The sequence below is a fragment of the Pseudopodoces humilis genome, chromosome 14 (genome assembly GCF_049639895.1).
Source record: "Pseudopodoces humilis isolate 2021_Gansu_Grassland_sample_001 chromosome 14, ASM4963989v1, whole genome shotgun sequence".
NCBI lineage: Eukaryota > Metazoa > Chordata > Aves > Passeriformes > Paridae > Pseudopodoces > Pseudopodoces humilis.
This window is the reverse complement of record NC_142213.1, coordinates 3794796-3820408: the sequence shown is the minus strand read 5'-3', so window position 1 is coordinate 3820408 and position 25613 is coordinate 3794796. Positions and strand designations below refer to the sequence as shown.

Sequence of the window (25613 nt, the reverse complement as noted above, 5' to 3'; positions counted from 1 at the left end):
CTACACCTTTTTAATATATTTTTAATGTGCTATTAGTCATTGCAATAACTCTTTCTCATTTTTCCCCATTGGCTTCTCAAGCTGCTATAATACAATTCTCCTTTCTGTGGATTCTATTTTTGGGGGATAATCTTGAGGGATTTGTGCCTGGGAGGAGAACATCAGAAGCAAAGCACTCACCATGCAGGTTTAAAGGTAACAGATCACCCTGACAGTTCTACAGCAGTTACCCCTAATTAAAGCTGAGAAAAAATATGGACTTTTAATCAATGTTGGGTTTACTTGGCTCTTCCCTGGTCAGGTGAGAGATGAGCAGGAGAGGTGAACAGGAGCAAACTGCTTTGAGGAGAGATCCTGAAATTTTTATTCTGTGTTTCATTGCCCTTGATTGATGTGATTGTTCATGGCTTTGCTGATCAGAGACAGGTATTCTATAGGAAACTTGCCAAAATCACTTAGGAAAGAGTGGCTGGAATCCCTGAAACACTTGAATTTTAGCTTTGGTGCTGGAAGCTTTGGTGGTCATGACCCTCATCTTCTGCCACGTTAGCTGACTGCCCTTTCAGTCAAACTAAAGCTGCCAAAAGCAGAGATTTCCCACATTTGGAGGCCTCTAATTTAGAAAAAAAGTCATGTACCATGTGCACTCTAAGGGTGATTGCATGTTAAATGCCCTTTTTTCCATCCCTACCTGTGGCAGGGGGTGGAACTGGATGATTTTTAAGGTCCTTTCCAACACAAATAATTCTCTGATTCTGTGATTTTTAGGTACTAATTTTTAGTGCTATTTCAAACCACCAGCTGGAGATGTCTAAGGTGTCGTACTGAACATCACAATATTTTATTAAGAATCGAGTGTCTAGTGTTTTGGGTTTTATTAAGAAAAAGTATTCTTAAGGAAAATGTATTTTTATTGAAGTGCAAATGAGAAAATGAAGTTCAAATTCAACTATGTTGTTTTCACTTAAAATTCATCGTTACCTTGATCTCTCTAGTCTCCAGCTGATCAGTAAATCTTTTTGAAACCTTCATGGTTCTTTTCAGCCTAATGGCAAGTTATGATACCCTTCACATGTACTTGTTCAGAGCTGGTATTTCTGCTTTAGCTGAAGAAGTGGAGATAAGAAATACTCTGTGATCTTTAAAATGCGTGTACGTTTATTTTAGTTTAGTCTTGAGTTCTTTTGGTAAAGTAAATGTTAGAGTTTTCTCATACTTATACATAATTTATTTATGCTTTCAATGTGTTTATTTACCTTTTCAGTTGACTGTTTATTTATTTGAAATAAATAATTTCATTATCTACATGATGATTTACAGCCCACCACCTCTATTGTCTTCCTCTGGGTTGAGCATATTTCATAGATGGGGGACCATACAAAAATGAAAAATAATATGAAGTGGTCCAGGGCATTTTTTTTTAGGTCACAATGAGTGTTTAGCAGAGTTGAGAAGATTCCTCTGTTCCCATTTCAAAGCTATATTTAGTTCAAAACTGTCCTTTTTGCTCTGTTCTGTCTTCATTTGTCAGATAAGAGCTGCTCTGATCATACTCACTATGAAGGGAAGTTTACAGGATTGTACCTTTATGGAGAAAAAATATTTGCCCAAGTATCTTTAAATGTTGTGCTGTCTGTTCTTAAAATTGAAATCCTTATTTTCTTTAGCTTCTTCCCTTAGGCAGGAAACACATTGCTGTGATAAATATTGCATGGCTTTTAATGCTAATAATTTTTGATTCATGGCAGAAATGAGCACGTTGTAAAAGGATATCCAGGATGATAATAAACAAAAAGTATTAAAAAGCATCATAAACAAATAAATACTTAAGCAGCTGCTTTTCAGTGCTCCATTAAAACTGTCATAAATTAGGAATATGCTTGTGTGTTTTGCCAAGTTCACACTGCATTCACAGAAAATAACTGATATTGAAAGATAATCTTGCATGGATAGACCCAGTAAGCCCATCCCTCACTCTGGATTTCTGTCTCACCCACTGCCTGATTTCTGTCATAGATCAAAAGCAGAATTTGGGATAGTTCAGGAGACTGATAAATTATTTGACATTTCCTTTTCCCATTGAATTTTTTTTAATTTGGAGTTTAGTCAGCACCTTTTAAAGGTATATTTAAAAGACCTTAAAGATCTTTCATTAGGCTTCTGTTCCCAGAGGAGTAAAGGCAGGAGCTCCCTGCTCTGACATCAATATCTCTGTTTGTATCACCTGGTTATTTGGCTCATTGTTTGTACTGCTCCAAAGCTGTGCAGAAAACAAAGACTGCTCTAAGAGATTATGATCTCTCCACAAGAAAAATCCACTTGTTACATATTTTGGGCCTGTTATTTATCTTTCTAGTGGAATATTTAAGGAAAAAATATTTAGGGGCCATCCGTATGCCTCCAATGTCAAATGGCTTCCCGTGCCATTTCGAGATCTTGAGATGGAGGAAAGCTTTCTACATACATTTATCCAGTTTTAGTCTTTTCACACAGTGCACTGGAGCTTGATTTAGTCTTCACCTTTATTGCAATTTCCTTGAAAACAGTGGAGCGGCTCTGGTCCAAGGCTTTGAGAATATGAATACATTTTCCCTGCTGATGTTGGTATTTAGCAATCCCCAGGGTCCCTTTTTCTCTGGCTTTAGAGGAATTTAGAAGATGCCATTGTAAGATTTTAATTGCAGAGAGTCCTCTCGATGGAACTCTTCTTTTGCCATGTTTATTTTAGTCTGTTTTCAAAAAGATGCTGTTGATTGACAATCTGTATTCTTTTTGACAGAATGATTTCATCTTATTTCAAGTACAATTTATTACATGGCATTGGAATTATAGCTCTTAAGTTTTTTAGAAACTGACTTCCTTCTGCAGACTTTCAAGTTTGTATAGTTTCTTTATCCCATAAGGTACTGGGGATAAAATAATAACTTTTTACATGAGAGGTAAAATGAAATTCTCTCTGTCTGTGGTAACAAATTCTAATGAAAACCCAGGACAAAGTTTGTGACATTTAAAATGAGGCATAAGTTTCATTTACAATTTATCTGGGTGAATGCACCTCCCTCACCAGGAACTTGTGAATATTAATTATATCAGTGTTATATCATGCAAAGGGTTATTTTTTTGAGAGGGAGGCACATTTCCTAACCTATTTAATTGTATTTCCTCACAAGGAGCTGCTGAGAGCAGCTGAATTCCTACCAACGGAAATCTGTTTGCCCCTAAGAGAGAAACCAATGTCTGGCACTTTGATGTGAAGAAGAATTAAAAATTCACTTTTTACCAGTTTAGAGGGAAGACAAGAGTGAGGTATCAGTTATGAGAACAGCTCTTGTTTGTACAGAGCTCTTAAAAGTAAAACCTTCCTATTCCTCTCTACTTCCTTGCTGGCTTTGCTTTTTCTTCCCTACTTTATTGATCTGATGCACTTTTGTGTAAATTGATCCCTGAGGTTATAGATCAGCCCTTAAAAAGATCTCCTTGATAAATGGGGAAACTGGGGATATCCTTTACAGCAAATTTTTGGTGAATTTGTCGACTTACAGCCTGTGCAAGTTGTAGAGGTAGAATCTGGATATGATTTTCAGAATATCTCATTGCACCAGGAGGGTACAGCACCTGCTCCCCTGGTGCTGGGTAACCCAGAGTGCAAGGCAGAGAAGTTGTCTTTTTACCCAGAATTTAACTTTTCAAAGCTTCCTGGACTGAGTATTGATTATAGAACAGTGTACTAATTAGAGAAACCTCTGATGTTCTCTCTGTATTAGAAGATTCTTAAAGGTCACTTTTTTTTTCCTTTCTTCTTCCAAAGACAATTAAGTTAGACATTTACAAAAACGTACTTAACAAAAAAGATAATTTAAAAAAATAAATCTTTAGTGCTGCTCAAGTGCTATTGGCACATTAATATGGAATTTCTTTGCTGTTTTCCCTAAAATTGTGGCTATTTTATGTATATTTTAGATGAAGCCCTTGTACCTGCCAGAGTTCCATTCCTATTACCAAGTTGGCTTTACACTTGAAATATCTTTCTGTCTTCAATTGTCCTTTTAATATATGTATGGATTCATTCACAAATCAGGATTGCTGTGATTAATCTGTTTATCTCACTAATGAATGTTTATTGCATTTAACTTCCTGGTGCCTCAGAGGCTGCCTAGGTTGAAGTGATTTGTACCCCAGACTTTCATCCTGCTGGCAAAGTGAGCTGTGTTCTTGCCACAGGCAATTTTTTCCTTCAAAACTGTACATAAATAAAATATTTGTTCACGCTTCTGTTTGAGTGGAGCAGAGAGGAAAGTCTTTACTCACTCACACAGAAAACGGTATCTGTTGCAAAGAGTAAATCCTCATTTTCATATTTAATGAAGCCATAATCAATGGTAATGGCTGAAGATTGCATTAAAGAAATCTTAATGTTCCTCTCAAGGGAAAGTAATTTTACTGGAAACAAGCTAGTTAATCAGCCTCAGAAAAACTCTGTGTGTTTTATTATACATGCACGTTTTCCAAGGACGAAGAAGGAAATGTAACAAAAGCAGGAGTCAAATTTTCATCTTCAGAAATCTCTCACATTGGGCTTATGTAGATTTGCTCTCTCAAACACCCAGTACTGGTCCTCTTTTTAAGTTTACAAACAAAAAAAAGGTTGAAATTGGTAAAATATTTATTTCTGCCCTGTACTCTGTACAATTTTCATGCAGATGCAGTTAAATTTCCCTGTTAAATGGCTCTTGGTAAAACAGCTGAACTGGCAGAGGACCAAGACAAGCAGGCAGATATTTCTCTCAGCACATGTTATACAATGACACCAAACTTTACCATCAGTGGTGATGGCCAGAGAAAAGCCAGAGAGGTCTGAGCAGGGTGAGATTTTGTGCATCCCCAAATCTGTGAGGGGGAAATGGAGCCCAAGATTTTGGCACAAGCTCCTAGCTGGCAGAGCAGGAGCTGCTCCCGTCACTGCGCTGCAGGGCTGGAGGACTCCTGTTGAGAGAGGATTGTCTGGAGCACAAGCTGGGTGGGGAGAGCCTTGTGCTCAAACTCTCTCCTCCTGGATTTGGGCTGCCAGGCCCATCTTCCCTGTGGCACAAACATGCAATTATCCAGTGTGAGCCAGAGGCATTCAGGGATCACTTTGCTGCTGAGAGCCCACCTCAGGAATGATGGAACAGAGGTGCCTGGCTTAGAGCCGAAGAGCAGGACATGTCTGGGTAAAGGTTTCAGCATAAACTCCACTTGCACACCCATATCTGCGGTTGTGATGGCCTAAGATTGTGAATAACTTCTGAAAAATGATGTTTACTTGTACAACAAATTGGAAGCAGCAGACTCTCTTTGGAGCACCAAACGCTTTTGAAAGGTGCCCTTGAAGTAAGAGATGTTGTGCCCAAAACTTTTTCTCTTTTCTCAAAGTTATATTTTTCAGTTAAAATCAGTGCTGGTTTTCTGTGGAGGATATTTGCTTGTTTGCTTTGGAATTCAATGGGAATTTCAGGTCCTGCACATACTATAGAGGCTTCTTAAGGTGCAGAGGTTGCCTGGTCTTGAGTTCAGAGCTGTTCAGTGAATGGAGCAGCCCAAACCTCTGTGGAATTGCTGCCACTGATACTGTCAGAGCAAGGGATGCTTTAGTGGCATCAGCAGACAACAGCAGGTGTGGAAAAAGAGCAAATCTGGATGTGTGGAGGTTGCTTTTGGCAGGCTTTGCTTGTCCCTTGGAGCGGGGAAAGGCAGAGACACATTGCATCTTCATCTCTTTGCTCATTCCTGAAAGACCTTCACTGTTGCTTTGACAGAGCTGAGAATCAAGTCAATTTCTTCTGCTTTTGAGAGAAAAGCTGAATCAGCCTTTTCTCTTAATATGTTCAGAACAAGCCTCATTTCTTATACACGTTTCTTGGAGCATTTTGTGTTGTGCATGCATAAGGAGAATAGATTGCGTTACAGTTTTATAATTAAAATGCAGCTGGAAATCATTGATCTGAAAAAAAACAAAACCAAAAAACAGTACAGAGAAAAAGCAACATTGCTCCTGGTTTCAAGTGGAAGCTGAGAATAAATCACAATCTGTTGGGTGCTGTGGGACTGTCACATTTCTAGCTAGTTTCAGGCTATTTATAAATGCATTTATAAATATATTCATGGTCACTGCTGCATTCTGTAGAGAGGTGGAAGGAAAACCTGGACTTAGTGCTAGAAAAAAAGGTTGTTGGAATTGCCTTTAAAAAGGTACATTAATGTTCCTACATATGTAACATGTAGAGAACAGGAGAGTAAAGAAATAATGATGGAGATTCGATCTAATTGGTTTTCTGATGCTCTCATTTCTGTGATTCACTTTAAGAAGTCTTTCAAGCTTGTGTAGTTATGAAATGGAACAAATTGGAAATGTGGAAACTAAATAAATAATGATCTGCCCATCATGTTACTATTACTGCTGTCAGCAGTAGTAACATTTATTTAACATTTCTTCTGCATTAATAGGAATGTATATATAATAAAATGTGTAATAAAATCTAGCCCATCTTTCAAAGAACTTGATCCCATGTCAGAATGTCTGTTAAGTATTCCTTCATTCAGAGAAAGACTTGTACACTGCAGGAGAAGTGTTACTACCCTGGAAATATTCATTGACAGTACCTGGGAACCAGTTTGCTCACTAATGTGGATTTAAATTTAGGACCTTAAATTTCCACGGTTACTTAATATTTGAAGAAGGATGAAACCTGCCGAAGCAATATCCCTTCAGTATATTCAAGGGCAGGGAAGACGATGACAGTTTCATTTTATATCAGTCTTGTGCTGATTTATTTTGATGTCTGTATTTCCTTCTGAAACCTTTGCCTACCCTCTCAGCACGAGTTGTAAACAGCAAAATAAACAGTTTCACTTTAGGCACCTCTCCAGCAGTACCATGAGGTGCCACTAATCAGCAGTGCAGAACATCAGAGTGTGGTGCTTCATAAAGCTGGGACCCTGCTTGGCCCTTGGACTGAGCACCAAGAGGCTTTGCATTTGCTCCTTTTCCGTGGGAGGAAACAGACTGAAAATTATGCAAAAATAAATCATTTTGCCTTTCAGGATCACCAGAAATAATTGTCCCAGACTGTCTAAATTTCCCTGCTCATATTTCCATTTAATTTCACCTGTCTGAGGCCCATTTCTGTGGTACCTCCTGCCTCTACCAGAGGAGGGCTTGGGCCTGAGCAGGAGAGCTCTCCTTGCTGCCTGGGGCTGCCCCTTCAGCCCTGGTCTTTTTTGGGTGATTCTGCAGCTGCTGGAGCAGTGAACCTCAGTGGCTTTTTTGTCTGCATCTTCTCCTGTGGCTCTGCCATCCCAAGGGTTCCTGATGGATCCGGGGTCACTCATTTCACCCCCAGCCCAGGTTCTCCAAACAGCCCCTTTCCACACCTCTCCCTCCACTGCCAGCCAGGCAGGGATGTCCAGGGTGGATGTGGGGAGGATAATGGGGATGCTGGAGTGGAGATACAGAGATGCTGTGCCTTCGGGAATGGCCCAGAGCTGGACCTCACAACCTGGGGCAGGAGCCGGCTGGGAAAGAGATCTGGGAAGCAGGACAATTAGGGCAGGAGTTTCTGGGATTTGGGAAGCAGGACAATTAGGGCAGGAGTTTCTGGGATTTGGGAAGCAGGACAATTAGGGCAGGAGTTTCTGGGATTTGGGAAGCAGGACAATTAGGGCAGGAGTTTCTGGGATTTGGGAAGCAGGACAATTAGGGCAGGAGTTTCTGGGATTTGGGAAGCAGGACAATTAGGGCAGGAGTTTCTGGGATTTGGGAAGCAGGACAATTAGGGCAGGAGTTTCTGGGATTTGGGAAGCAGGACAATTAGGGCAGGAGTTTCTAGGAATGTGCTTCACACCCTCACTGCTGCTGAGGTTGGAAAGGATTAAAGAATTAAAGAATTGGCTTCACACACCTTGTTTTTTTAAAAAAAAATTCCATTCAAATTCCTCCTGCCTGTCCCACCAAGGACAGAGATTTCCAAGGAATCACAGCTTCAGCTGCTCTAATCAACATTTCAAGGTGGTTTGTCATAAACATGAGTATCCCCCTCTCAGGGAAGCTTTCCTTTGCTGTATTCCAGAGGCATAAATCTGTTACTGATTATATGGATTCTGTTTAAAGGAAGGAATTAAATAGTTTTGTCTTGCGGCAGGATGCCAGGGATATTTGTACTGCAAATCCTCATTTTGTGATGTAAAAAAATGTTTCATTACTGAGTGGAGAACTTTTTATGCAGCCGTAGGGAATTCACTGATCAGGAAAACATTCCAAAATATCATAAAGGAAAATTAAACTTGTAGGAGATTATGCAAATTAAGCTGTTTTCTTACAGAGGGAGAGGAATCTCTAAATTTTCTTTTGTTTAGGTTTTGTATGTTTGCCTACATGAAACAAATGGGGGAAATCAGGTTTTCTTCCTCTAAATTCCAGTGCTGGTTAGTTTTCTGTACTTACTTCTCTGTTACTATATTTGAGAACTGAAACTTTAAATGAAAATTTCACTTATGATACTTTCTGAACATAAAAATCAATAGCTTACATTTTGCAAATATTTACAGCTGTTTGCCTCACACATTTGTTTATTTTTCAAATATTTTAATTGAATAAGCCTGGGAAAGAATCGATACAAGCAGTTTTGTACATTAGAGTTGCAAAAATACAACCTCCTTGAGTAACAGATGTATTTATTGTAGTGTCACATTTCAGTTCCCAGGGATTTTTAAGAAACTGTTTTCAGAGCAGGAGCAGAAATGATGTTTTTCTCCTCTGCAATAATTGCTATGTAGTTGCCAACACATGTAACTTTTTATTAACACTAATTACTTTTGATGCGTGCAGCAAAACATGAACCATATGGATATTATATCTCCATTAATTGCTTTTTAAAAACATGTCTATATTTAATTACTAGAGCTGGTTGATCAGGTAAGAGATCAGATTTATGGGAAGCGTATTGATTACAGCAGCTAAGAGCTGATGCTGAGCTTCTTATTCCATAAGGGGCTCTTCCAGAATTATTTGATTCAAGACAAATCAACGTGAGAAATTCAGCAGGTGAATGTGTCAATGAAAAGACATCAAATTTGAAATGCATTTGCATTGGTATAAATTAAAAATGACTTCATTTAAATCTATGTATTTATTAATGTTTGTTATACAAAGTTTATGTGTATATAATATAGGAATTAACTCCATTACATGAATACAAAATGAAATTAAATCAAAGAAAAATACACAGACGCTCATGATTATGTGGATATTAAAATATTTCTCTTTGCTTCAGAGCAGTACATTTCAATAGATTTGAGGTTTAAGAATGCACTGCCAGCTCTTAAAGTATTCATTTGCTTTTATGAGCCTGTAATGCTCCTGAGCTATTATTCATGGAGTCATCATGAACTCCAAACTTGTCAGAAATTATTTCCAGTATTGCACAGTCTCCACATGCAATAACCAGGACAGAAGATGAAATGAAAGTGCTTCATAAAATTTGCCCAGAAAGCTGAAACTCATCATTTAAACTCTGTTTAAATGTAAGTGCCTTATAAATGGTTAACTAGTTTTTGAATAAATCTGTCATAAATGTTTAATTGAGGGGCACTGGGTTGATTTTAATTATGGCTTATAAACATCTGTAGCATGGGTAATTTATAATGCAATTTGTGGATTTGTACATAGATCTGACTGCTTTAGAAACAGACACAAAAACAGAGAACGAAAAAGTTTCTTAACTGCTTTTTGTGTTAATTTCTTTCCAAGTCCTGGACACTGGGGCCACTGGGCAAAATTTCCACTCAAATCCTGATGGAAAAACACCCTCATGATGTCTCACACAGACATTTCTATCCACTGCCCAGACCTTGACAGCTCAATGAGAAAAGCATTATTTTAAAAAGAAGATTTTTTGGAAGCAAATTACATTGCATTATTCAGGATATAACCGTTGTCCTGAGCATGGGAATGTCATTGTTTGGAAGCAGCAGGAAATGTCTGTGTGTGGAACAGACACACACAGGAGATTCCACAACTGAGACACCACAGAACATTCACCAGCTTATTTCCTAAGTGTAAATGTGCTAAAATCCCTCTGAAATTAGCATACCCCGGTCCTTCTGCGAGTGGGATGCTGCTGAATGATATCCTGTTCTGCTGGAAAGATTGCTAAATTGGAATAAAAACTTCAATGGTGCTTTGCTGCAGCTTCTGCTGCCTCCTAATTCTGCAAAAGAACCGATTTATGGACAAAATCCAAGCAGAGAATGGCAACATTTTCCATTTTATCTAGTGCAGGTGTGAAGACAAGCAAAGGTAGCAAAACTCTCATTTCCTCATTCCCAGGCAAGGGAGGGAATTCTGGTTCTGGTGCATTCCAGGCACCAGGGTGAGCCCACTCCTGTAGGATACAATCAGCAGCAGCTTTGGGTTATGAAAAACATCAGAGAAACCGGTTTGGAATTGTCATATTTAACAAATAAATAAAATACTGGTTAGGAGATCACAGTGTTTCATGGCAAAGGGAGAGGAGAGAATGGAAATCTCAGAAGGCACAAGGGGTTTATTTGTTAAATACAATAATTGTATGGAACATTAGAGATTTTTCAATCATAGATTTTTAGATCTGAATGCATCTAGAAGTTTCAATTAAAACTTAGTCTAAATCCATGATCACTTCAAGGACAGAAAATATCCCTGGTATTCAACAGAGAGAGATAAATGCTTCTCTATAAAGTCTTAATATATATTATTAAATATATTCTCTTTGGGATTAATATTTATGTATATTTCAATAAATATAAAAAGTTATTAACCAGGGAAATCTGAAAAATTCAGCAAATATATACAGAAAAAATCACATGCCTGACATCTTTAGAGATTAATTTCTTTAAGAACATCCTACTCCTACCTAATTTTTTTTTCACAGTGCTATTGGCACCTGTATTTCTGTGCTTTTAACAACAGAGCCAACTTGCCACCAGTTTTGTAGTTTTAAAAGTCAATGCTTGCATGTATATACACAGCTGGATTTTTCCTTTACATTTTTAAAATCTATTGGTACTCTGTGGGAGTGGGAAACTTGTAAAAATGTGCCATCTTTTATTTGCTTTAGCAAATTACCCATTTGGTTTAATTTGTAGTCTTTCTGTGTCAACAGATATATTCAGTGCAAAGAAGATCGTTGTCAGATCTGGATGTTTAGGCAGAGAAAATCCAATGTGAGAGAATCTTGAGAGAAATCTGCTGGGATTGGTATCCATGGGTCACTTCTTAGTGGTGTGGAAGTGACTGAAATCACAAACTCTTCTCTCTTTAAAGCAGCACATTTGGATAAAAAGCTAAGAGAGCTCTCAGAACAAAAGAGTTTGTATAAAAATACAGAATAACCTCACTTGACACTGGTACCTGTCACTGGAATGCCTCTTTCAGGCTTTCCAGATCTGTTGTGGGTTTGTGATTCAAGCATAGACACAATCTACAGATGCACAAATACAAATCATTGTGGCTCATTTATGGCTGTCATAGGGGCTTTGCTGTGGATAAACAGGCATTAAATAATTATAATGTAAAGTGATCAAATCTGATAAGTTTGGGGAAAATTTTTTGCTTGGATTTTTTTGGTTTCTTTTTTATTATTTCTTTAGTGGATATTAAGTTTGGGATGGGGTTTGGAAACCACTGGTCTTGCCAAAAGTCAAGGAATTTGCAATACAGCTGTGGTGGGAAATCTGTGATCCTCAACCCTTTGTTTATATAAATATCATGTGTAACAATTTATTGATGATCTCATCTAATTATGAAGTGTGTGGCAGGGGCAGGGATGGACATTAGCAGACACCGCAGAGACAAAAACTCTGACTCAGTTGCTGACCTTGTTAACTGCTGGGGAGATTTACAGCTCACATCCCTAGGAAGTAGGATTTCATATAAGTTACTGGGAAAACAAACAAATAAATCACAGGGGTTTGAAGTAAAATATTTAACTGAAGTTTTGCATGGAAGAAATCCACTCAAGCTCTTAGGGATTGTACCCTGAAGGTTGATACCATTTGGAATTTTCATTCTTCCATACATTGCAGCAGGGCTCCACTCAAAATGGTAAAAGAACTGAGGCTGAAGGGAAACTCTGTGAATGTGTTTGGCAAATGGTGTTTACAGATTGCCTTTGAATTTTGTGGTGCATTGGTATTGACATTTTCAACCCTGGAAATTGTGAGGGCAAATGTGAGCAGGGAACCCAAGGCAGGAGCAACTGTGTCTGCTCTCAGGTCCTCTTTGCCTTCCAATTTACTTCAGACAGGGAAAGGGGATGGGTGGAATGGACACTCACCTGTGGTGGCTCCAGGGCATCCCTTACATGAGCCAGACCCACCTTCTCCCTGAGAGGTTGAAGCCCTGAGTGGAAAATTTGAATTTTTCAGGGTGTTCAGGCTGAGAGTTGTAGAAAAGTACCCGGCGGAAAAGTCAAACTTTGAAAATTGGAAATCTCTTTTGGGGTCTCCTTTCTCAGGATGATTTAGCACTGCCTGATGCTTGTTTTCCTCCTGGCCAAGAAGGAATATGTGCATTTATAAAGTATAAATGTACTTGGGCAATCCTGTGACTTAATGACACCATATTTGCACACAGCTCCACAAATCTTTATGATCTCTAAGTACCCAAATGCTGGCAGTGATATATCTTGACCTGTTCTGTGCTTAATTATTAATTTTACATTAAGGAGTTTCATAGTCAATATTTAGATGGTTTATGACATACAGAAGCTTTTCCATGCTCATATTTTCTTTGCAGGGACATAATGTAGCCCTTTCAGTACTAAATCAATACAATAGAGTGTTAAAATATCTTGATTTGTTGCTTAAGGTCTCTTCCCAACATGATGCATCAATTCTAATGGAATAAAATCAGGGATATCTTGGCCTGCAGGGCTCCACTTAGCAGGGTTTGAGTGCCAGTGTAAAGTTGTGCAGCACAAAGATCCCTTCAGCTTTAAGCAGTGATGAGATGGGGAGAGAAAAGGTTCTGGAGTCTGTGGTACCAGAACAAAAATTCAGGAGAACCATTTTATCCTAACCCTGCTTTCCACACCTGTAGTAATGGGCAGAAATAATGGGGGTGTATCACATCTTTTAAGTGCCCTGGAGTTTGGCATCTTCTCAGATTTCATCCAGAATGAACCGCTTCTAAAGAGACTTTATCTCATCTTTCATAAGCTTTTATGTTAGAATAGGATGAACTGCATCCAAAAATTCCAGTCCCTCTTTAATGACCATAAAAAATCCTAAAAGACAGGATATCTGAGCCTAAAATGGTTGTAACTGAGTGAAATTAATCACTCTTGCTGAAGTAAGTGATTTAATCAATGACTTAATTCAGGAAAGAATATCAGGATCCCTACTGAAAATATATATCTCATACCCCAAATTGTATTCTTGCTGCAAATATGGATGGTTTTGAAACCTGTGATTTATACAAGATAGTTTCAAAGGCCTGTTTTAAAATCACAGAGCACACTCTTGCAGCACCTGAATCATTTATTAAATTTGGCTATCAATGGTTTTAAAATATAATTTAACCAAAAAGATAATTTGAAGAAGGGCTGCAAAGATTTCTATGTGCAGATACTTCAATCTCAAAATGGGGGGAAAAAAGCAGAAAACAATTCCATCTTCTGTTATCCCAGATTGCACTTAGGGAATGAGCTGTGTGGACTTGATTTAAAGGCTGACCAATTTGAAGTGCAGGTTTCCAGAATAACTGATGGTGTCTATCCTCCCTCCTCTGGACTCCTTTATAGTGGGAAGCTGTTGAACTGGGTTCAGGAGAATGCCTGAGGGAAGAATGAATCCTTTTTAAGGATATCTTTCCAAGATATGCCTTATGATCCTCACTGAGGATTTGTTCCATACTTATTTGAGACCTTAAAATCAAATATTCTACTTCTGTTGGTAGTTTTAATAGGAATTATTGCATCTGTGATATGATTTATCCAGAAAAATGCAAAGGACTTAATGCAATTCTCTGAATGAAGAACAGGGAGTAGTTGCCCAGTTTATTTATTGAGTCCAGCAGTGAAGACCACTATGAAATATTGCTCAGGCAGGTGAATTTAAATAAGTTCAACAGGGCAGACACTATGAGACCATCCAAATAATTTATCGAGGAATTCAGCTGCAGAAGGGGGTGAAGAAAAACAAAACTCACCTAAAAGGATCCTGTATTATGATGGACACACTTATCCCTCAGATAAAAACTCCCAGATGTTTAATAGATCAAATGGCTGGGACTTGGCGATGAAATCAATACGAAGATGAAATAATACATCAGAATTAAGTGTGTGCTCTGGCTCCTGCAGAGGAAGATAGAAGCCATGTGAGGTGATTGATGTCCTCCTCATTAGGACATCTGATTCTTCTGTCATTAGCACTGCTTTTGTAATATTGAAGCACCCTCAGCTTATCTGGGTTAATTTTGGATTGATGTAGGTGCTGAGAGTGCCAGTGACAGACTCAGGGGTAACAGGGCTGGGTGTTTCAATCCTATTTCCACTTTGTAATTTGAGATTAAAGCACAAGCGGTTCATATTAGTTAACAGGCAAAGAGTAAAGATGAGAACTTCCCAGCTGCAGTAATTGCTGAAGTCTGTGGTGTTCTATATTCATAGTCCTACATCCATATGAAAAATTGGATACTTGTGCAAATTGCTGGTAGCAAGAAGGGAAAGGGTCCAACATAGAAGAGGCACAAAAAAAAAGGCACAGATCGTCCTTTTGTTTTCTCTTTCTTTTCACATATATTGAAGTGACAAATTAGGGAGGTAAAAAGAGAATAAAGGCAATGTAAAGCTGTGTATACCTAATAAAAACCTTCAAGGTCAACCCTGTATTCCACAGGCTCATCTAAGATAAATCTTTGGTTCAGCAGTGCTGGGCTGAATTAGATCAACAGAAATTCTGGCCCACTGTGTCAAAAAACATTTCTAATCAGGGAAAATTGACCTTGCACTATGAGATCTCTTTAAAACAATATTATTACTTTTTAATCAGGAAGGATGCCAGAGTACCTTCCTTGGACATAGGAGAATAGTGAAAAGTGATTTCTGTGAAGTAATGATGTGTTTTTGATTAAAGCCCACTGAGACAGGGGAGTGCAATTGCTGCCTTTCTTATATTTGTGAGAAGGCAGTCAATTCCTGTACAAAAGTAGGTAATTTTTGGAATGAGATCTTCCATCTGTGAGTGTGGTCCTGATCAAAAGATTATTGAAATCTGTGAAAATGTTCCCTTCCTAGAAAAATCTCTCCATTCTGTTGTTCTGGAATAAGTCCGAATGCAAAATATACACACAGAGTGTAGCCTGGGCTTCTTATTATTGAGTTCTCACTGACTAACTTTTAGTGTTTTTAAAAAATAGGCATTTAGAATCCATACATTACACTGGTTTATTCTGATTTTTTTTTCCAGTTTGAAAAAATTTGTTGTTGGAATGAAAGGAAAAATATTTTTCTCATTTTCATGATCAAGCATTTCTAGATTTTAATACACTCCCAGTTTAAAGCACACTGCTGTGAAAGGGTTGTGGGATAAGATATACCTGGGCTGTTTACCAAGAAGTGGGAAGTGCACTTAGGTCTCCAAATCCAGAGTCTTTCCTGGCTTGATGGATGTGAACTGGGTTCCCAGTGATCAGCAGTGTTTTGTTTAACAAGGGCTAAGAGAAGGATCTGTACTTGGTTCTGAAGCCATTCCTGTAAATGCTCAGAATTCTAATTCTGCTTGACAGGCCCAGAAAGAGACAAGGTAAAAGACAGTCAGTTCTCTCCCAGAAGTTCAGAATGCAAATAATTGCCAATTCTTTTTTACTACCCTAAATGAAGTCTCTGAAGCCTCTATTTTCTTTTCTACATTTATCTTGATTAAGAATGCCACACTGTTTAGAGGTTGGGAGAAACTGGATATTATCTTCTTTTTTTGGGGAAGAAAGTTAAATGATTAATCTAATTTTTTCCTGGTTAATTTTGTGTCATGAAGTTTAGAGGAAGCTTTCTACCACATTCAAGAGGTAATTTCTCATGGGTATTTCTGGATATAAAATTTACATCAGGCTTCACTTATTTGTATGGCTTTAAAAATTGCTCTCTATTAACAATTTGCATTGCTCTGGCCAGAACTTTGCCACCAAGATAAAAAGGGAAGGGTAAAGAATGGGGAAATCTTAAGGAAAAGTTAAAGAAAAGCTAAAAGAAAACATTTGGATTATAAAAGTACATATATTTTTAGTAAGCTCTCTGCTTGCCCTTGAGTATAAAGTTTACATCTGCATTTAAACAGCTTGCATACGCCTGAAATCAAATTTGAATGATTGCAGGCAATTCCAATTTTACATGGGACCTGGGAAAACAGCACGGTGCATCATGTGGGGTGTGAGCATCTCTGACAAAAAGCTTCATCTGCCAGGCAGCTCAGATCCAGGGGCTCAGAGACTGAGCAGGGCCCTTTGGGCAGGAGGTGTTGAGATTTTTACCTCTGATAGTTTGATAAAAGCGGAGGGAAGAGCTCAGCACCCCCCTCCTCCTCTGGTGCAGCCTGGAGCTCAGCTGGCACTGGCCAAACTCTGGGATTTGGGCTGCCTTTCTGCAGTGCTGGCCAAATGCCCTCCTGGTGACATTCTGGAAATTTCTCTGTCTGACCTTTCAGCAAAGAAGCCAATATGCTCGTGTATCTCTTTGAGCATGGTCCTGCCTTGTTTTTACGGGGCTGATTTTAATGATGTTTAAATGTCTCATCTAGTCTCTATTAGCTGTGATTTCCCTGATTGGTTTCTAGTGCTAGTCAAACTCTGCAGAGAATGTGGGCCCTTTGTGTTTTTCCTGCCTGGGGCTGAATCTTGCTCTTTGTATGTTGAATAGATATTCTTTCACTCATAAATCACTGCTCTGTCATGTTCTCCTGCTGCGAGATGTTCAGTGCATATCATCATTTACATTAAACCATGTACTTCAAGAGAATGTGTTATATTGCTTTATGAATTATGTGATCTGACATATAAGATTATGTTATGAATTGGCACTTAGAATATTAGAACAGTGGGATATTTTATAGCTTATGGTCATGAACCAAGAAGTAATTCATGCCTTTTCTTAGTAAACTTTGCTGGTCAAAAGGGAAAAAGACTTGAGAGTGTGACATTTTTACTTAGGGAGAATCCTGGTTAAGAAAAATCTTTGCTGATTTGCTTAAACCTTCATCCTGTTTATATCTGGAGGAAGAATATTGTTTTTTTTTGGCTGCATCTCCATTTTCCTAAGTCCTCTTTCACTAAACTTGCAATTCCCAGTCCATCTGGAGAGACTGTAAATGAAGAAATGTGAGGGATTCCCCTTGCCTGGGAGGGAAGGATGGTTTGCTGAAGGGGGAGCTGTGATGAGTAGAACTGGGGGAACTCCTCAGGGGAAGGCAGAGCCATAGTAGGTCTGTTTTTGTGATCTCTCTAAAAGACATCATCTCATCTATTCAGGGGAGGAGCTTTTGGACAGCACCAGATAGGAAATAAGACTTCACTGATTTTACTCTTTATACAAATACCTGCTTCATGCTATCTATAGTCTGTAAGACAAAAGTCTTCATGCATTTTTTTAAATAGTTTTTTTTCTTTTTTGTGTGGGAAAATGTACAGAGTCTAAAATGTAGATTATCTTGTTTGGGGATCGTGAGTTTTATATGACACAAAATCTGTGAAGGGGATCTTGGTGTTCTAAAAAAATAAATTACATTCTTCACAGTTTCTTGTATCTGCACAAAATAGAGATCAATTTCAGTATAAATATGCTACCACAAAATGTCATAACCTGGAGTGTGCAGACAATTTGGGAAACCTTGGTGGGGCTAACAATTTTCCATGTTTTCACCACACAATTTTACCTCAAAGAAGGAAACATCCACAGCACTGCAGACAAAGTACAACACACCAAAGTAAGATACATGTCACATAACTCCAGCTAATGCAAATTCCCTTACTGACATGTCATAGATCAATGTCTGGCAGGGAGCAGAGAGCACCTGGAATCTCTTCACATTGTTCTCCCCATGTGACAGTGGCTGCAGCGTGGCTGGGGACAGGGCTGGGTATAAGTCATGTTCCAAACATCCCACGAGTGAATAATTCATTCTGCCAAAACAACTGTGCTGCTCATGGGAAAAAAAAGGTTAAATACCAGTATTGCTAAAGGTTGACCTGCCCATACATCTTCTCTGTTCTGTCATAACATTCAGCTGGGAATGTCCCATTATTTCTTACTCACTTTACATGCTTCTGACTGCATTAGCTCTCTACAGATAGTAACAATTCTTGACAGTTCTTCATCTCTACTTAATATTACTGAAGTTCCTTTTGTGTACTGGGAGAAGTTTGTTTATTATTCATTCCACAGCTGACAGTTCACCCGTTCACCCTTCCAGTCCTGCTGACTGCAGTACAGTGGCATTCCCAGAGTGATGGCTCAGTGATGCCATCTCATCTGGAGTCTAAAGAACCTGCCAAACATCTAAATAGAGAATGTGAAGGAGCCTTGCAGGGTAGAAAATTATTGCCCTGTGCAAATATATGATATGCTCAAAGCCTGAACTCAATAATTCTTACTACATGTCTTCTTTATTGAGCAAGGCCTTCAAGTTTTTAATAATTCACATAATGGCAATTCAAATGCCCTTGATTGGAACCATTACAGACCTTTCTTCTTATATTTGTTTTGCTCCCCTGGGGCTTTTTGTCTTAAAGTACAAAATGACAATCAAACATATAATTAGTTATCATGAGAACATTGTCAGGAGGGCTTCCTCCTTCGCTCCAGTTTCTGAAATTCGGGCTCTAGAGAATCTCTAGTAACTCTCTTGCTTTCTTCCTTCTTCATCCCATTTTTTACTCTTTGTTCTCCTCACTGGATTAAAAGAGCTGTATTTTTGGAAAATTCACCACCGTGCAGCTGATTGTTATCATGTACAGAGACACAGCTGAACTGTGGGGAAGGTGGAACCACAACTCTCCAGTGCAGCTCTGTTAATTAAGAGAATAAGCCTCTCACTTTCTGTAACACATGTAGAAAACATTTAATGTACTGAACACACAGTGGAGAACCACAAAAAAGAGTGAAAATCTGCTAAGAAAACTCCACAGTGAGGTTTTTGAGCTCTGTAGCTCTCATAAAGTTAACATTTTTCAGTCCTTAAACTGGTTAATATTTTATTGTTGGTATTCAAATTCAGTCTTAAGGCTGTAGGCTTGAAACATTGGTTCACATTTCATCAGGCTAGAGGTAAGCTTCACTTCCACTCCTGACTACTCCCTCTTTTAAACCCAGCAGCTGCATATAGTAAATAAACAAAAGTTCTGTAGTAATGTTCTCTTGACATCTTGGCAGAAAAAAGAAAAGGAAAGAAAAGAAAGAAAGAGTGAAACAGGTTATTAAGAGGTTATTAACAAAATGCCAAAGAGATTTTCCCAAGAAACCCTCTTTTCCAATCCCTCTAAAACTGTTCATGTGTTATATTTTACTTCTTGGTGCCTAAGGGGAGATTTTGCCAATATTTTCAAATGATCAACACATGGACAGCTGCAGCCTCTGGAGCAATGGCCTGGGAGTGGGATCTGTGTCTGAGCAGCGAGGAGCTCCGGGAGGTGCAGTGGGAGGTTGTGACTGACCCTGGGAATTCGGAGCGATTCTGCCCAGAAAGTGTGACAAATAAACCCTGAATATTGAGACACAGCAAGACAGCACTGCAGCTTTCCTGGGAGAGTTTCCTCCACGGATCTCTGTGCGTCATCGACACAATGAAGAAGTTGTTGATTTTGCAGACATTCCTTCCCCAGCCTGATAAGTTGATATATATTGTTTAACATGATAATGTAGCAAGCTGTTGTTTTGTGGTTTGAAAGCCAGCTGCATTTGATTGATGCCAGGAATGGAAGTATTTGTAAAACGACACTGAATTAGATGTAGTCGGTTTATGGGCCTGGGGAAATGAATCTTTTATGAAAAATAAAAGTTTATGATGTAGGAGAAAATACTGAAGAAGTGTACATCTTGAATCAAGCTCTTTTGGACTGGATGCCTGTGCAGAGCCTTGCAAAACATACATTTGGGCCACTATATTTTTAAGAAGGAGATCTCTATATTAACATTATCCTTTGTGGTGGTCCAATCCCACCTTTTCATTTGTGTTCTCCCATTGGACACCTCAATTAGGATAGGGAATTTCTTCCCTGGAAATGTAGCTATTAGACTTCTCCAAAGGGTTCCAGGTGTATGTTTTATCTCGTGATTTTTGAGGCAACCGCCACAAATATGAAGCACATTCGGGTTTAGTTTTCTGTGTTGATTCCCAAATAAAAAACAGACACAACCTGTACTAATACAAAAAAAACCATCTAAAGACAACCCACATTTTATGTACATTTTTACACATAATGAGAACTTGTGAGAATAGAATAACTTTAAAATTAGATTTCAATGCCATTTTGATGGCAACCAGAAACCAATACCACAAAACTTTTGAGAGAAGCATAGAGAAAAAGATGTATTATTTAATTCTCTCTAGCTTTCCTGAAGCTGGCATCCCTATGCAAAATGAATGTAAAATTCTGCTCATCTAAGTTGCTGGAATTCCTATTTGTATGCACCAAAAGAATGATTGCAGGGAACAAGATAATGTCTAGTGAGTTGAAAGGTTAAAGAACTGCAGCTGGCAAATCAGAATCAGATTCAGCCATTATGTTAAACCAGTTCTATGTCAGTGTAACAAGAGATTAGGGGTTTTACATCAGATCTTAAAATTTAAATGTGCCTTGCACTGTTTTATCATCAGGAATACTTCAGTAGGACAACTGTATAAATGGGATTTCTACTTGAATATCTACTGTAATAAGTTTCTAAATCTCTGCTGAGCATCAACTCATCTAATAGATTGATAATAATAACAACTGTGTATTCATTCAAGATGTTTTCTAATGCACTTGAGTATGGCATCTTGTTAAGGAGCATTCTTCAGGAAACCATTGTGTACAGAAACCCATTTAATTTCACATGAACTTGGGCACTCTTTAAGATCCCTTGAAGATTTGCTCTAGTCCTTATTTATTTCCCTGAAACCCTGTGACTGGGAGAGCCTTGTGAAACATGCTATCTAACATTGATATAAAAAAATCTTCTCAGAAGTGTGATAAATTTCTAAAAACAGCACATTGTGCTGAACTTGTGAAAATAGGGTGAATCTTAATTCTTAAAAAAAAGAAAGCAGTTCTTTTCTCTCTTTTCTTCTGAATCAGTCTCACACAAAGTAGGTGAAAATATCAGGGCTGGGATCATCTTGTAACACTGGAAAACATGGCATAGTATCCAGTGGTAAGCTTCTTTTTGAGCTGTCTGACCTTTAATCACTGCTGAATAAAACCAACATGCTGTCAGGTCTCTCTTATTTTTCTCAAGGGGGTAACTCTGCCCAAAGCAGCAATGAAATAAAACCTCTGAGAGCTTATATTCAAGGTCACTACAAGAAGAGGCAACACTGTACTCTGGGAGCTACAACAAAAAGGGGGAAAAAAAAGAAGATGAGTGTCTAAACAAGCCAGCTGAGTTTGTTTAACAGTGATCAGGCAGTTGTTATATCAGTCTGTAAATGAGACTGGGTTTGTTGGTTTTTTTTACCACAATATTTCTTTTTTATTTGATTTTTTTTAAATCCAAGACCTTCAAAAAGAAAAAAAAAACTCCCTGTACACGAATGATACAATTTTCTGTTATTGAGGCACTTGCAATCTAATGTCTTAGGCCTTGTCTGTATCAGGTTTTAACCTTTCATAGTTGTTTTGTCTCAGAAGTCTCTGTGAATACTGAAAACAGATCCTATGGTCTTACAGATCTATGAAGAAATGAAAATGCTGTATTTAAATTGTGTTGATCATGATAGTTTAAAATAATACTTGCCCAGTCTGTGGGGAAAAGAAAGGTGAGTTTCCAAAGAGGAATTATTCTGTAACAAAGAATTATGGCTCACCCTGACACTCTGATTCACACATGAGATAATGGTGTCACTGCAAAGTTACTTTGATTGAAATGGTGTAGATCATGGATTCTGAAAAATTGCTTCAGTTGGGATTTTTAGGCCAAAGATTGGATCCTTTCCTAGATTTCTTACTTTATAGTTTGTTAATACCTCCAACCAATCTGTTACTTAAAGTTGATTCACTATTGAAATGAAGTTCTAGATTTGATAATGGGTTTTTTTGTTATTTTGTAGAATCTCATTCTGTCTTCAGCTCAATATTATCAGAAATATTTAATCTTGCTGTGACCATACATTATTTAGTTAGATTGCTTTCCAAACTAATGTTTACATTTACAATTGTAGATGAACTGATGAAGAAATCATTTTGGTCTAGGGGTGAGGATCTCACAGTTCAGCCCAGGTCTCATTACACCTTTTCTTTGTTTCTCAATGTACAATGCTGATAAAACGCTGACAGAATTTTGCAGCCTCTGGGCTGCCTGTCTGGGGGAGAGGAAAATCCTCCATCCAGGGATGCAGGATGTGCTCCCCTCCTAAGCATGGGACTGGCAGCAGCTCACTCCTCTCTCTATTAACTCTGATAAAGAAGCAGAGTGAGTTTTTTCCTCTACACAGCATTTAGGGATCTGTGCTGGGAGCTGCTTTTCCCTTATTGCCCTCTGCAGCAGGACTGTGTGCTCAGGGAATTTCCTGTCACAGAAACCTTCAGCTCTGGAAGGACAGTGGGGCAACAGAGATGGGGAACTTATAGATGTTCATAAAATTCGCTCATAAATTTGTACAAATTAAAATTAGAGCAATGTAGGCTTTAATAATTGGAAATTTTTTATTGACACGAATGACACCCAATACATTTTGAACTGCAACACTTTACCACGCAAATAGACCTTCCTAATATTTCAGTATTGTTTTCATTGTAGCCACCTGTGGACTTTCTGCCCTCAGAATTTAAAGTGCAAGAGATACACCTGTAGTTCATTTAGTGAAATGCAATTGCTCTGGGTGGCTTCAAAGCACACAGATTCTAACACAGGGAATTTGTGTTAGAGCACACGAGTCTTCTGTTGGCTGAGTAACAAGCAAAGACAATCCGAACACAAGTACAACCTAAATATCAGGTGGAACTACCCAGTGGTGTTGATGAGGTATTTACTGATTGGACCTCCCTGGCTGTCCAGGCAGCCCAGTTTGAGAGGTTTTTTTGCTCAGTGCCTGTGTGTGTGCCCCTTTCCCCAGGAACCACCGTGATGCGCATGGCAGCGTTTGACGCCGACGACGCCAGCACGGACAACGCTCTCCTGCGCTACAACATCCTCAAGCAGACCCCCACCAAACCCTCCCCAAACATGTTCTACATCGACCCAGAGAAGGGAGACATTGTCACTGTGGTGTCCCCCGCGCTGCTGGACCGGGAGGTAAGCGAACACCTTCCGATCTCCAGTCTCACACTTTAGTGGTTGTGCCTCAGATTTTCTTCTGGGAGGTGCAAAGGGGTTCTTATGTTGTGTGGGGATGCAGATGCTCATTTTTGGGGAGTCTTTTAAGAGTTTTATTTATTTCTTACTTGGACCTAAGCTCTGATCAGTATTTATAAATCTGGTAGTTCATAATTTCTGTGCAAGACATTTAATGTTGTGTGTTAGAGAGAAGATCTCAGGATTAAGTAGAATTCAACTTAGAGTTAGTAATTGACACCTAGAACTAATTGTGCATATAGCTCACTGAGATTATTAGTTTAGTGATCTATATCTTTCCTAGAATATTTTTATGAGTGGACTTAATGAACTAATTAACTTGGTACCCCATAGCCAAAGAAAGGAAATACAAGGAGGGCTAGGAAAGGAACAGGTAATCTCCAGGTGGCTTTAAGGTGAATTGCCATAGTGCCAAAATCTATGCTTATAACAGATCATTAACATTATGAGAGCATAAATTGATGGCAAAGAAAGCTGAGGCATGATCATTTAATGTTCAGAAGATAATAAAGTAGAGGCAATCTCTTAATCCAAAGGTTTAGGTACCAGAATATATAAAATCTTGGCACAAAAAAGAGTTACTCTATAAATCACAATTTCCTTTGATGAAGTAGCCCTGAGCTCTTTTAGATTCCTTGAGACATCCAAATTCTGTTCTTGCAGGATGTTTCAGGTGTGTGCTAAGTCACTGAGCTTGTCTCCTAACTTGATTAGACTCGGCACTGTCCAATGTTCTCAATATTCAGCATATTATTTTTCATTTTACCTGATGAAAATGCTGCCCATACATTTCCTTTTCAAGGTGGGTACTTTGTTCTACAGGCTTTTCTAAGAGCAATCATTTAATGGGTAAATCAGGCACAGACACCAGGCACACAGTGCAGTAAAACTAAGGGTTAAACTAAGGTCTAGGTGTGTAGGTCTGTGTTTTTAAGTTTAAAGGGATTCTAATTTTATTCATGTTTGGGTGGCTGACCACAGAATGGTGCCCAAGTTAAAGACTGTAAAATCACTGCCTTTTCTCCCCTCAAGTTTCCCTTCTAAATTTATTGTTTCAGATCAAAAGTTTTTTACTGTTGTCTAAAGACAGTTTTAGGTATTTTTATTCCTCATAGATAACCATTCCCCAGATTAAACCAATTTACTCAAAATTAGAAAATCAATGGAAGGGAATGAACATGGATGCTTTTCTCAGTGCCTTCCACAGGTCACTGGTGATTCATGAAATAATGATGCTGTCTCCATGCAAGAAACCTGGCCTCAGCTGAATGGGTGCTATGGCTGGCTAGTATATCCTGAAAGCAGAATTCCTCATGGTTTTTAATAATAATTAATTCCATACCTTTACTTTGAAGGTGACACGACAAGCTGCGATCTGTTGAAATTCCAGAGTAATTTTTGTTGTTCCAAATCTGAATGGTTTACAGCCAAAACGTACAGCTGTGTGTGATTTTAACACTAAAATTAAGGATTATCTGCAGTTAAAATCCAGTCTCACTTTGTCTTGTCAGAGGAAAGGCTTGGGAAAAAGGATGTTTATTTTTTCACAAGAAGCTCTGTGCTGTCTGTCATCTTCATGGGTTCAGCTTCTTCCCCTTCCTGCCCATACAACTTGAGTAGAAGCTGGTGGTCAGGCCTCCTTTTTCAGATCCGTGGAGCTGTCATGCATGGTCAAATGTGTATAACTTCTATTTTTAACCATAATTGCAGCTTTTAGAGACAAGCTGCCTAATGGTTTTCTTCTGAAAAAATAAAAATAAAAATCTGGGTACCAACTTAATATTGATGTTATATAAATAAGTTTTGTGTATTTCTGTGTGGCTCATGAAATTGAATTATTATAAGACATTGTCTGTGTGAGGTGGGGACAGAGGGGAGTAAAACATGGGAGAGGAAATGTCTGAGTAGTTTAGGAGGAAGAAATGTCTGACTGGATTCCTGCTTGGGGAATAAGGTGTCTACACATCAGCAAGCCTGAATGAGTGGTTTTCTGGAAAGGTGTTGGGCTGGAGGGAGTTCCACGTGCCATTCCTCTGCAGGATAACTGCTGGTATTAAT

At 38.6% G+C, this 25613-nt stretch overlaps 1 protein-coding gene across 2 annotated transcripts in view; it reads left to right on the top strand.

Annotated features, from left to right (window-relative positions):
- CDH13 (cadherin 13) overlaps positions 1-25613 on the top strand; it is a 428229-nt gene that overhangs the window by 276179 nt on the left and 126437 nt on the right. For both annotated transcript variants that reach the window (XM_014257138.2, XM_005528228.3), the window contains exon 7: positions 23317-23495. In XM_014257138.2, coding sequence (XP_014112613.1) covers positions 23317-23495 — 179 coding nt within the window. The remainder of the gene's footprint in view (positions 1-23316; positions 23496-25613) is intronic.